Genomic DNA, 12,850 nt, shown 5'->3' on the forward strand with positions numbered 1-12,850 from the left:
CTGCCAGCCCCAGGGAATGATGCTCACCAGCCCATCCTATAATCATTGCCCGTCACTCAGATGCCCCAGACTTGGGTGACATGTGCAGCGCTGCAGCTAGCCCCACCAAAGCACCAGAAAATGAAAGTAGGGAAGGTTGCTCAGAAGAAAATCTCAGTGACGCTACCCAGGAGTTTCCATTCAGCCAAAAATCATAGCTGCCTCTAACATACCAGAATCCCTGCCTCTGAGTCTCTGGTGTGGCATTTGAACTGAAAGAGGACCTTGCATTGAGAAGAAACATGGACACGAAGGTGCGGGGACACAGGGCTTTTGCTATTTAGTCATCTCACGTGCTCTGTCCTGGGACTACACGTAGCTTTCTTTCATGGACTAGCAACCATTCCTCTCTGAGGGGTTTCACCACTGACACACATCTGTGTGGCTGCAGATGTTCAGGACAACTCACTTTCCCTGCGATGAAGACTCAGGCAGCCATGCACCGCCATTGCATGAGTGGAGCCTCGGAGCGGAGGATGCTCTTACAACACTAACTTGAAGCCCAGATGGACCACCCAGTAGCTTGGGATTGTTCATGCTCTGTAAAGCTCAATGTGTTATTACAAACACAGCGAACATTTCTAGGGAACTGAAATAGTTTTTCCAACAAGTGTTCATTTCATATAACCAAATACCTATAAAAGGCTTTGGACAGTCATTGTTTTCTCTGGAGTTCCTTATTGACCAATCGGAGTACTGGATATAAATTTAAGAACCGTGGAGAAACAAAATAATCTTGTTTTGAAATAGAATTGGCTTTATTCACAATAATAATACGAACTACTTAAGCTGAGTAAGGCACCATATGAACTCTTGAAAATACTGTCTAATTTAATCCTTACGTAAACCCACGGTGTTATGTGTCCTCGTATTATTAACCAAATGTGGCTGATGCAGAAGCTGCAGCTCCTCCAGAGTAAACAGCCAAAGAGCAGCAGGAACATGATCACAACCCAGCTTCATCTGATGCCAGAGACCACGTGCATCCACTACACCATCTGTCATGTTTTCATGGGGGTTTTCAAGTTCGGAGAATGAGTTACCTGCTCCAAATGGCCCATATTTGCTCAGTTTGCCAGTCTTTGAAGTAATACTGGCACAAACCATGAGTTAATAAAATGGTACTAGGCCCCTAGGAAAGGAATGTAACCTTCAGGCTTAAGCAAACGCTTTGGAGTCAGACAGACTGTGTTTAAATCTCAGCTTGCTCACCTGGTGGTCCTTGGAGAAGTCACTTCTCCTCTCCTAGACTTGGTTTCTTTATGACAATAGTAGAAATTGCTTACAAATTTAAGCTTCACTCATAAAGCCACTGAGTAGAGGAAATGAGATGAGATACAGTAGATGAGGGGCTGAGCTTAATGCATGATAATGGGTTTCTTTCCTTTTTATGCTAAGTTTATGAGACCTGTGCTTCTTGTTTCACCTTTCAGTGTCTGACAAATTAAAATTTATGACAAATGCCATCAGATATTTGACTAATTGCAAAAGTTCACCCTGCAGGCAAAGTTGATTCTACTGCCCAAACTGAACTGAAATGTTTCCTTGACAAGTGGTGCACAGAAGCTGAATGTGGCATACAATCAGTTTAGGGGTGTCGATGTATTTTACGAAAGTTTTGAGTTATATTCTAGTGGTAGGTGTAATAGTTAAGCACCACAAACTATGAGGATTTCATAGATAACAGGTGGGGTTATTTTCATTAATATCAAAGATTTAGCTTCTGTGAACATTCTAGAATCTTTGAACATTCTAGAATCATATGATATCAAGATTTGAAAGATGCTTAGACAGTATCCAGGCCAAACCTCTGATTTAACAGTTGGAGAATATGAGGTCCAGTGACAGGGATAACTTGCTCAAATCAACCTAGTGCTGGCTAACCTGCCAGTTCCTACCACACTGCCAGTGCAGACGACTGGAAGAAGTATTTTCAGCCTCATTTTTCAAGCGTGGGGGCTGTGGTGAAATTCTGTATCCATTTTATAAAATAGTGGTCCAGTCCACTCTGACGATTAACATCAGGACCTTCAGGACCTGTTGCTCTCTGCCTATCACCTAGTAGTCGTGTGACTCTGAATTCCCAAGGGTGGATGGTTTTTTTCTTCCCTATCCTAAATTAAATGGTCTCAAACCTGAGAACCTGATTTCTTCTCCGGGCCAGGACTTGGCTCCAGAGAGTACACTACATACCCTGAGGGTGCTCAGGGATGCCTATAGGGGGCTATTTTTCTCTGACAATTATGAGAGGCTTGGTCTGTTCAACCCCGGAGTTTTGGGGACAGGCTCATGAGAAAAATGTCCAGGGGTAACACTGTACTTCTGCTTCCCAGAGGCGGAGATGTGGCAACATCAAGGCAGCCAAAGCCTGGTCCAGGATCCAGGAGCAGCTTTTTGGGGAGCTGGGCTTATGGGGCCAGATGGTAGAAGCCACACCTTGTTCCCAGTGGGAACTGGACTGGAGAGAAGGACCTGCTCGTATGAGGAAACGCATCAGACGCTTGTCTCTGCTGGAGGCCCTGAGTGAACAAAGGCTCAAGGTAAGAGTTTGATGCGGGAAGACAGCAACGCTTCGATGCAGGAAATGTAGGGCAATGTCTCCTTAGCTTTTCCATTTCATGTTGTTTTCATCACGACTCTGCACGGTATGCTTTGGGAGAGCTTTCACAAGCCCAGGTAGGAGAGAAAATGTATGTAGCTAAAGGCAGGAATGTTCTGATTTATTCCTGATGCTGTTTAACAGAAGAAAAGGATCACTAACCCCCCCAGGTAACATAGAAGGAATGCTGTATCTACAGCCTGAATGAGTAAATAAATGAGTGAGTGGTTCATATCTACACCACTGACCCAGACCACACTGACATCCACCAAAGTCCAGTAGAATAATCTAGATGCTACCACATGGTAGCCATTGTCAGCTTACACAAATTATTTGTCATGGAGCTTTCCTGACCAGCACTGCCCTGGGCATTATTGCACAAGCAAATCCCATAAGAAGTTTTACAATAGAAAGACCTTGAACTCAGCTATTTCTGCAAGCTCCAGCCGGTGACCCACTTAGTCCAAATGACATTGAATCTGTACTGGAGTCCCAAACAATGGAACCTGGGCAGACCCTGGAGGTTTGCTGTAATGAAGCTTGAACTCTGTGTCATCAAACTTACATTTTTGCTTTTTAAAGGATGGAGAACCAGTGGGCTTGGTCGTAGATATAGAAAAAAATCTGTTAACAGTTTTTCATTTCCTCATTGAACAATCCTGATTTAAGAAATTCTAAAAGGCAGCCATCCAAACACTGAAACGCAAGACAATGTTGGGTTTCTATTCTAGTCTGTAACCTCAGAATCTTTTGTCCACATTGGACTCTTTATAAAACCTAATAAAAAATTATAGTTCATTTATTCAGCAGACACCTGAATTTTTAATGTATTGTCAATAAACATCTGGTGGTATACAGTGTTTTTCCCTCAATACCTTTCCTAGAAAATAGAGGCAGCAAAGCTAAGTAGCGTGCACACTGTGTGGGTGACGAAGCCAAAGGTTGGCTATGAAACCAGGTTTCTGGTCCCTGATCCACTCTCCAGGGCGGCGCACACCACAGACATCCAGGATGCGATGTAGTCCCACTCGGGCATCATCTTTGGTAATTACTGTAAATCCTACTTAATGGAAGACTGTGGGTTTTTCCCCTTTGACTGAGGAACATTAATACTTGTCTTTTATTGTGGTCCTTTAGGATTTAGCATTTTTCTCCTCTTGCATCTGAGTCTTGAGTATGAGTAATTTGAAGGGATCATATGCATGTGTGTGTGTTTGTGAATCTGTGCAATGACCGGGGTGCATATAGGTGGTATCCAGGATTTAATTTCTCTTCTCTCTGTTTTTATTTTAGGAAAACCAAGACAAAAACGGTGACATTTCTCAAACAAATGCTGAAAACCAAGGTATTCATTTTATAAGCTTATCTTGGTTTTAATTAATATCTTCTTAAAGATATGAAATTAATATTTTGGAGGAAGAAAATGCTGCAAGTCTAGAGAAGGGGATGCTAAGGTTCTTCATTCCTGTGCTCCCCAGAATGAAGAGGAACCTATTTCAGACCCCAGAACTCTCTTAGGGGGGGAATTTTATAATGTTGTGACAATAAATTTTTTTTCAGGGGAACCATCTGCTCAATTTGATGTATCAGGGAAACCTTAAAAGTGCCCCCAGACAGTACAGATACATGTTCAGTATGTGACCCAAAACACCCAGGAGGAAAATGGCTGAATGTTTAAGAGTAAATAAAAATGGATAGAATAAATATTTAATACTATTCACACTGAACTATCTGATTATGAAAATGACAGATAAAATAGTCATTATTACAATAGTCCCCCCTTATTCATGGGCAATACTTTCCAAGACTGCCAGTGGATGCCTGAAACCATGACAGTACCAACACTGTATATGTTATGTTTGTTCCTACATGTGGATACCTTCTCCATAAAGGAAGCACTTTACAGCTTCTCTATGGCATGTCCAAAATCTCAGCATCACTACTCTCATGCTTTCAGGCCGCTATCAAGCAAAACAAGGGTAACTTGAATACAAGTACTGTGATCCTGTGACAGTCATCAGGTAACCGAGGTAGCTACTGAGGGGCAGGCAGTATATGCAGCGTGGAGACACTGGGTAAAGGATTGATTCACGTCCTGTGCAAGATGGAGAGCGATTGCTCAAGATTTCATCACACTACTCAGAAAGGCATGCGATTTAAAATTTATGAATTGTTCATTTCCGGAATTTTCCATTTAATGTTTCGGACTGCAATTGACTGCAGGTAACTGAAACTAGAAAGCTAAACCACAGATAAGGGGGTGGGGTGGGGGGGACTGCTGATTTCCCAAACTAAAAAAATATGTATACTTTGAATCTTTTTTTTATGTTTATTCTTACTCTTTATTTGTATAATTTCCATGGAGGAATTTGATTGAGTCAATTTGTTGAAATCCAGGCTTTATTTTCAGAGGTTATTCTGGCATGAACACATTGAAACACACACATAAATATACACCCAGACATACACACTACATTTCAGATTCTGTGTGTTTCTACCAGACTCTGCCTTTTGCTTTAGACACTCCCTGTCTGTGAGTTTCAGTGTGTCCTAGGCTGCAGCTAGTGTCATATCCTAAACCAAACGATAAATTCTTAGCACTGATCTTGTCTCCTTTACTGGCTTAGTACTGGATGTTCCATTGAGCTGATTATCGTGCCAGTCTGTAGCATTGCCCAGAAGTGAGGACGCTGGGCTCTGGCCCCAGGTTGATCTGGGGGTCCCACTGTGGCACAGGACTTGGGATAACATTGTAATACCCATTTCCTTCTCTTCTCTCCACTCCAAGCCCCACAACTCCAAGATCAGAATGATAGTCTGCCTGCTCTCTCTCAGAGGGGGAGACTGCAATGATGAGAAGTGTGTGCTGATTTTATCACATTATGGGTTGCTGAGTCCTCTGGCCCCAGTTACCCCCAACCACACACATACACAGTAGGGAGCTCAACCAGGGGAGAAGAAAGGGCCCATGGATCTCCGCCATGGCTTCCTGGTGCCTGTAACTAATAGCGTTCTCCCTGCATGGGGAAAGCCTGGGATTTCTGCTGCTGTGAGTAGCAGACACTCTTATTCACCCAGATGTGAGACTCCTGGGGGGCCGGGGGGTGGTCAAAGCAGTGAGCATCTTGGCATAAAAAAAAAGGGCCGGTAACCCTTGGCCTTCGAAGCCATGTATAGTGGGCCTGCTCCAGGCAGGTGGGCACCCAGGGCAAGGTGGAGGTGCAGGATCTAGAAATCCATGTAGGTATGGGCTTAGCTGGCACCCAAATATCCATGCCCAAGACTGCATTCTGAGGAAATAAGTGTAGGTGTGCAGCACAGTGCACTCATGGGAGTACAGAAACGGAGACTACTGTACCTCCAAAAAGCAGGAGGTCAGTTAGGTGAGTATGAAAGGGCTACACAATAGAATGTTCTTTTCAAAGAACTTTTAAGGTAATGAGAAGGTGCTCAGTATATAATCTTGACTAATATATATATATCATATATATATATATCATATATATCATATAAAATATCATATATATATATATATATATATATATATATATATATATATATGGAAAGAAAAACCATGAATGCAGTATAATTGCTATCATGTCAAAAGTTACATATGTATATATGCATACATAGATGTACAGACAAGATATCATCTGATGAAATAAATAAACCCAATTGTGAACAGTGAGGACAAACAGCCTGGAAACGAAAAGCTCAGACTCTGGACTCAGGGAGATTTGGTTCAGAGTCTGCCTCTAATTCACAGCAGCCATGCAACCTTGAGCAAAGTACCTAGCCTCTTTCACTTTTCCCATTTGTAAGCTGAGCATGAAGGGATGAAGTAGAATCTACAACAGGTCGGACTCAATGTCAAATGTCATTAGGACCACCCAGCCCAGAGAAAGTGCTTACTAAATGGGAACTGCTGTTATCAACGCTATCTCGGGGTACACGGGTGATCTTTGTTTTATTTCTCACAATTTCATGGGTTTTCTTTTTTTTCTAATTAAAGTTTATGGGTTTTCCATGTTTTATGTTTGTTTGTTTTTGTACAATAAGAAGATAGTGCTTCCACGAATTTCTTTTTTAGTTTATTGGGGCGACAATTGTTAGTCACATTACATAGATTTTAGGTGTACAATTCTGTATTACATCATCTATAAATCCCATTGTATGTTCACCACCCAGAGTCAGTTCTCCTTCCATCACCATATATTTGATCTCCCTTACCCTCATCTCCCACCCGTGCACCCACCTTACCCTCTGGTAACCACTAAACTATTGTCTGTTTCTATGAGTTTTTGTTTCTCATTTGTTTGTCTTGTTCTTTTGTTGTTTTTGGTTTATATACCACATATCAGTGAAATCATATGGTTCTCTGCATTTTCTGTCTGACTTATTTCGCTCAGCATTATACTCTCAAGATCCATGCATGTTGTCAAAATGTTCCTATATCATCTTTTCTTACCACCGAATAGTATTCCATTGTGTATATATACCACAACTTCTTTATCCATTCATCTATCGAAGGACATTTTGGTTGTTTCCATGTCTTGGCCACCGCAAACAAAGCTGCAATGAACATTGGAACACACGTGTCTTTATGGATTAATGTTTTCAGATTTTTTGGGTAGATACCTAGGAGAGGGATTGCTGGGTCATATGGTAATTCTATTCGTAATTTTTTGAGGAACCTCTACACTGCCTTCCATAACAGCTGCACCAGTCTGCATTCCCACCAACAGTGTATGAGGGTTCCTTTTTCTCCACAGCCTCTCCAACACTTGTTACTATTTGTCTTGTTGATGAAAGCCCTTCTGACTGGGGTGAGGTGATATCTCATTGTGGTTTTCATTTGCATTTCTCTGATGATTAGTGATGTTGAGCATTTTTTCATATGTCTATTTGCCATTTGTGTGTCCTCTTTGGAGAAATGTCTCTTCAAGTCCTCTGCCCATTTTTCAATTGGGTTGTTTGTTTTTTTGTTGTTGAGTTTCATGAGTTCCTTGTATGTTTTGGATATCAGCCCCTTATCGGAGGCACTGTTTGCAAAAATCTTCTCCCATTCAGTTGGTTGCCTCTTTATTTTGTCGATGGTTTCTTTTCCTGTGCAGAAGCTTTTAAGTTTCATATAGTCCCATTCGTTTATTTTAGCTTTTACTTCCATTGCCTTTGGAGTCAAATTCATAAAATGCTCTTTGAACCCAAGGTCCATAAGTTTAGTACCTATGTTTTCTTCTATGCAGTTTATTGTGTCAGGTCTTATGCTTAAGTCTTTGATCCATTTTGAATTAATTTTGGTACATGGTAACAGATAGCAGTCCAGTTTCATTCTTTGCACGTGGCTATCCAGTTCTCCCAGCACCATTTATTGCAGAGGCTGTCTTTCCTCCATTGTATGTTTTTAGCTTCTTTGTCAAAAATTATCTGTCCATATTTATGTGGTTTTATTTCTGGGTTCTCAATTCTATTCCATTGCTCTATGTGTCTGTTTTTCTGCCAATACCATGCTGTTTTGATTATTGTAGCCCTGTAGTACAAGCTAAAGTCAGGGAGTGTGATACCTCCATTATTGTTCTTTTTTCTTAAGATTGCTTTGGCTATTCAGGGTCTTTTGTGGTTCCAAACAAATCTGATGATTTTTGTTCTATTTCTTTAAAAAATGCCATTGGGATTTTGATGGGGATTGCATTAAATCTGTATATTGCTTTGGGTAATATGGCCATTTTAACTATGTTGATTCTTCCAATCCATGAGCACGGAATGTTTTTCCATTTCTTGTGTCTTCTTCAATTTCTTTAAAAAATGTCTTATAGTTTTCAGCATATAGGTCTTTCATATCCTTGGTTAAGTTTATGCCTAGGTATTTTATTCTTTTTGCTGCAATTGCAAAAAGAATTGTTTTTTGTATTTCTTTTCCTGAGATTTCATTGTTAGTATATAGGAAGGCAATGGACTTTTGTACATTGATTTTGTAGCCAGCAACTTTACTGTATTCGTTGATTGTTTCCAATAGCTTTTTGGTGCAGTCTTTAGGGTTTTCTATATATAGCATCATGTCCTCTGCGAAGAGTGATAATTTAACTTCTTCATTCCCAATTTAGATGCATTTTATTTCTTTCTCTTGCCTGATTGCTCTGGCAAGGACTTCCAACTCTGTGTTGAAAAGCAGAGGTGACAGGGGACATCCCTGTCGTGTTCCTGAACGTAGAGCAAAGGGCTTCAGTTTTTCACCATTAAGTATGAGATTAGCTGAGGGCTTGTCATATATGGCCTTTATTATGTTAAGGTATTTTCCTTCTATACCTATTTTATTAAGTGTTTTAATCATAAATGGATGTTGTATCTTGTCAAATGCTTTTTCTGCATCAATTGATATAATCATATGATTTTTGTCCTTTATTTTGTTTATGTGATGTATCACATTGATGGATTTGCGTATGTTGAACCATCCTTGTGCCCCGGGGATGAACCCCACTTGGTCTTGATGAATAATCTTTTTAATGCACTGTTGTATTTGATTTGCCAGTATTTTGTTTAGGATTTTTGCATCTGTACTCATCAGAGATATTGGTCTGTAGTTTTCTTTTTTTGTGTTGTCCTTACCAGGTTTTGGTATCAGGGTAATGTTGGCCTCATAAAATGAGTTAGGGAGTACTGTCTCTTCTTCAATTTATGGAAGAGTTTGAGCAGGATTGGTATTAGATCCTCTTTGAAGGTTTGGTAGAATTCACTAGTGAAGCCATCTGGTCCCGGACTTTTGCTTTTGGGAAGGTTTTGGATGACTGATTCAATTTCGTTACTGGTGATCGGTCTGTTTAGATTTCCCAGTTCTTCATGGTTCAGCCTTGGAAGGCTATATGTGTCTAAGAACTTGTCCATTTCTGCTAGGTTATTGAATTTGGTGGCATATAGTCCTTCATAGTATTCTTGGATGATCCTTTGTATTTCTGTGGTGTCCATGATAACTTCCCCTTTTTCGTTTCTGATTTTGTTAATTAGTGTCTTCTCTCTTTTTATCTTAGTGAGTCTAGCCAAGGGTTTGTCAATTTTGTTAATCTTTTCAAAGAACCAGCTCTTTGTCACATTAATTTTTTCTATTGTCTTTTTGTTTTCTATTTCATTTAGTTCTTCTCTGATTTTTGTTATTTCCTTTCTTCTGCTGACCTTGGGTTTCACTTGCTCTTCTTTTTCTAGTTCTTTAAGGAGTAACATGAGGTTATTTATTTGGAATTTTTCTTTTTTCTTGAGATAGGCTTGAAATGACATAAATTTCCCTCTTAGAACTGCTTTCACTGCATCCCAAAAATTTTGGTAGGATGCATTTTCATTGTCATTTGTTTCTTGTATCTTTTGATCTCTCCTCTAATTTCTTCTTTGACCCAGTTGTTCTTTAAAAGTATGTTGTTTAATCTCCATGTATTTGTGTTTTTTTCCTGCTTTCTTTTTGCAGTTGATATCCAATTTCAAAGCCTTGTGATCAGAGAATATGCATGGTATGATTTCAATCTTCTTAAATTTGCTGAGGCCGATTTTATGTCCCAATATATGGTCTATCCTTGAGAATGTTCCATGTACACGAGAAAAGAATGTATAGTCTGATGTTTTAGGATGAAGTGCTCTATATATGTCAATTATGTCCATTTCATCTAATATGTCATTTAGGGCTGCTATTTCATTATTTATTTTCTGTTTTGATGAGCTATCCATAGCTGTCAAGGATGTATTTAAGTCCCCTAGTATAATTGTGTTTTAGTCAATTTCTCCCTTTAGCTCTGTTAGTAGTTGCTTGGTATATTTCGGTGCTCCCTGATTGGGGGCATATATATTGATGACTGTTATGTCTTCTTGTTGTACAGTCCCCTTCACCATTATGAAATGTCCACCTTTGTCTCTTGTTATCTTTTTCATCCTGAAGTCTGTTTCATCTGATATCATTATGGCTACACCTGATTTTCTCTGGGTACCGTTTGCTTGGATTGTCAATTTCTACCCTTTCACTTTGAGTCTATGCTTGTCCTTGTAGCTGAGATGTGTCTCTTGGAGACAGCATATGGTTGGGTTTAGTTTTTTGATCCAATCTGCTACTCTGTGACATTTAATTGGTGAGTTCAGTCCATTTACATTTAGGGTGATTATTGATATGTGAGGATTTCCTGTCATTCTATCTTTAGTTTTCTGGTAAGGCTGTGTCTCCATTGTTTCTTTGCCTTTTTGTTGTTGTCTATTATTTCTGTGTGGTGGTATGCTATGATGTTTCCCTCTGTTTTGTCTTTTATTACAGTATATATTTCAGTTCTGGATATTTTTTTGAGTGGTTACCCTGTTTATGTAAAAGAAAGTTTGATATTTAGAGTATTCCATTTTCTTCAGCACTCTTACTTTCTCCATTCCCATATTCCCGTTCAGGCCTTTACTCTTCCCCTTTTTTTGTGTTGCTTGCCACAAATTTTCCCTGTTGATGGTGGTCGAATAACCTCCTTTAGTATCTCTTGTACTGCAGGTCATGTATTAGAAAATTCCCTCAGCTTCTGTATGTCTGGAAAGGTCTTTATTCCTCCTTCATATCTAAAGGATATCTTTGCTGGATATATTATTCTTGGCTCCTAATTTCTCTCTTTCAATAGTTTGAGTATTTGATTCCATTCCCTCCTGGCTTGTAGAGTTTCTTCTGAAAAATCTGATGATATTCTAATGGGCTTTCCTTTGTAGGTTACCGTCTTCTTTTCCCTGGCTGCCTTGAGGATTCTTTCTTTGTCATTGATTTTAGACAGCTTCAATACAATATGCCTTGGAGAAGGCCAGTTGGGATTGAAGTAATTAGGTGTTCTATTTGCTTCTTGGATTCGAAGATCAGTTCTGTCCACAAGTTTGGGAAGTTCTCATCGGCAATTTGTTTGAATATATTCTCTGTTCCCTTCTCTCTTTCTTCTCCTTCTGGTATGCCCATTATTCTTATATTTCTCTGTCTGATGGAGTCAGAAAGTTCTTGTAGAGTTCTTTCATTTCTTTGAAGTCTCAAGTGTCTTTCTTCTTCCATCTGTGTCATTTCCAGGTTTCTATCTTCGATGTCACTGATAGTTTCCTCCATCTGGTCAACACTACTACCTAAGCTGGTTATTTCATTCTTAGTTTCTTCTATTGAGTTCTTAATCTCCAGAAATTCTGTTTGGTTCTTTTTTAAAATTTCAATTTCATAAAATGCTCATGTTGTTCCTTGATTGTGTTTCTGAGTTCATTAAACTGGCTTTCTGTGTTTTCTTGCATCTCGTTGAGTTTTTTTCAGAACTGCAATCTTGACTTCTCTGTCATTTAAGTCACATATTTCCATATCTTTAAGTTCCTTTTCTGGAGACTTTTCACTTTCTTTCTGAGCTGTCTTGTTGCCTTGGTTATTCATGGCGATTACTGGTTTACTATTTCTCTTCCTAGACATCTACAGGAGTGGCTTCTGAAATGGTTGATAGGAAGAGGTCTTTCTTTTGTTTTCCAGTACTTGTTGGTAGAATGTTTTATTTTCTCTCCAATTGCAGCCTTTTTTTTTCTCTCACACACAGTAGTGCTATGTTTTCTCTGCACTATTCCAGCTTCTCACACAGTGGTGGGATTCCTGAGAGATGGGCTTCTCCTCTGTTAATAGTTCGCCTGGGTCACAGGGCGCAGTGTCCGTGTGGGTATGCGGAGAGGTTTTGAAATTCCAAAGCTCTTCCTGCACCAGATTCAGAGCCCGTATGTTTCAGTAGTTCTGTTTACTCCCCCACAGGGATCCGCCCAGATAGGTGGGGCCAGGGGCTTGGTGAGTTGTGAGAGGTGGCCCAGAGCAATGGCGGCTACCGCCACCAATGCTGGTCCTGCTTCCACAACTCCCTCCCCTTTGCCAGAACTAGTTGGGCTGCGAATGTGTGTCTGCGGTCCACAGTTCTCAGAACAGCAAATATTCTGTTCTTTTGATCTGACACTGCTACTGTTCCGCTTCTAGCACCGGGCAGGTGGGGGTGGTGCGAGCTCTGGGAGGGTAGGGAGGGTGCGGCTAGTATCAGTGCCTAAGGCTTCCATTCTCTGCTCGGCAGTGAGGGCTTAAACCACCGTTTTCAGCCTTCTTCCCTCAGTGTTTTCTCCGAGGTCTCTGCCGTGAGCGTTGGGTTCAGCCGTGTTATATGCTGTCCCCTCAGCCCTGTGGGCCATAAGCGGAGCCCTAGCCGTCCGAGTTCT

At 40.4% G+C, this 12,850-nt stretch overlaps 1 protein-coding gene across 4 annotated transcripts in view; it reads left to right on the forward strand.

Annotated features, from left to right (window-relative positions):
• WDFY4 (WDFY family member 4) overlaps nucleotides 1-12,850 on the forward strand; it is a 324,321-nt gene that overhangs the window by 205,781 nt on the left and 105,690 nt on the right. For all 4 annotated transcript variants that reach the window (XM_074337248.2, XM_074337250.2, XM_019730128.3 and 1 more), the window contains 2 exons: nucleotides 2,373-2,579; nucleotides 3,932-3,983. In XM_074337248.2, the coding sequence (XP_074193349.2) occupies nucleotides 2,373-2,579; nucleotides 3,932-3,983 (259 nt within the window). The remainder of the gene's footprint in view (nucleotides 1-2,372; nucleotides 2,580-3,931; nucleotides 3,984-12,850) is intronic.

The sequence above is a fragment of the Rhinolophus sinicus genome, chromosome 15, assembly GCF_057876585.1.
Source record: "Rhinolophus sinicus isolate RSI-liver-muscle chromosome 15, RSI-T2T, whole genome shotgun sequence".
NCBI classification, from domain to species: Eukaryota; Metazoa; Chordata; class Mammalia; order Chiroptera; family Rhinolophidae; genus Rhinolophus; species Rhinolophus sinicus.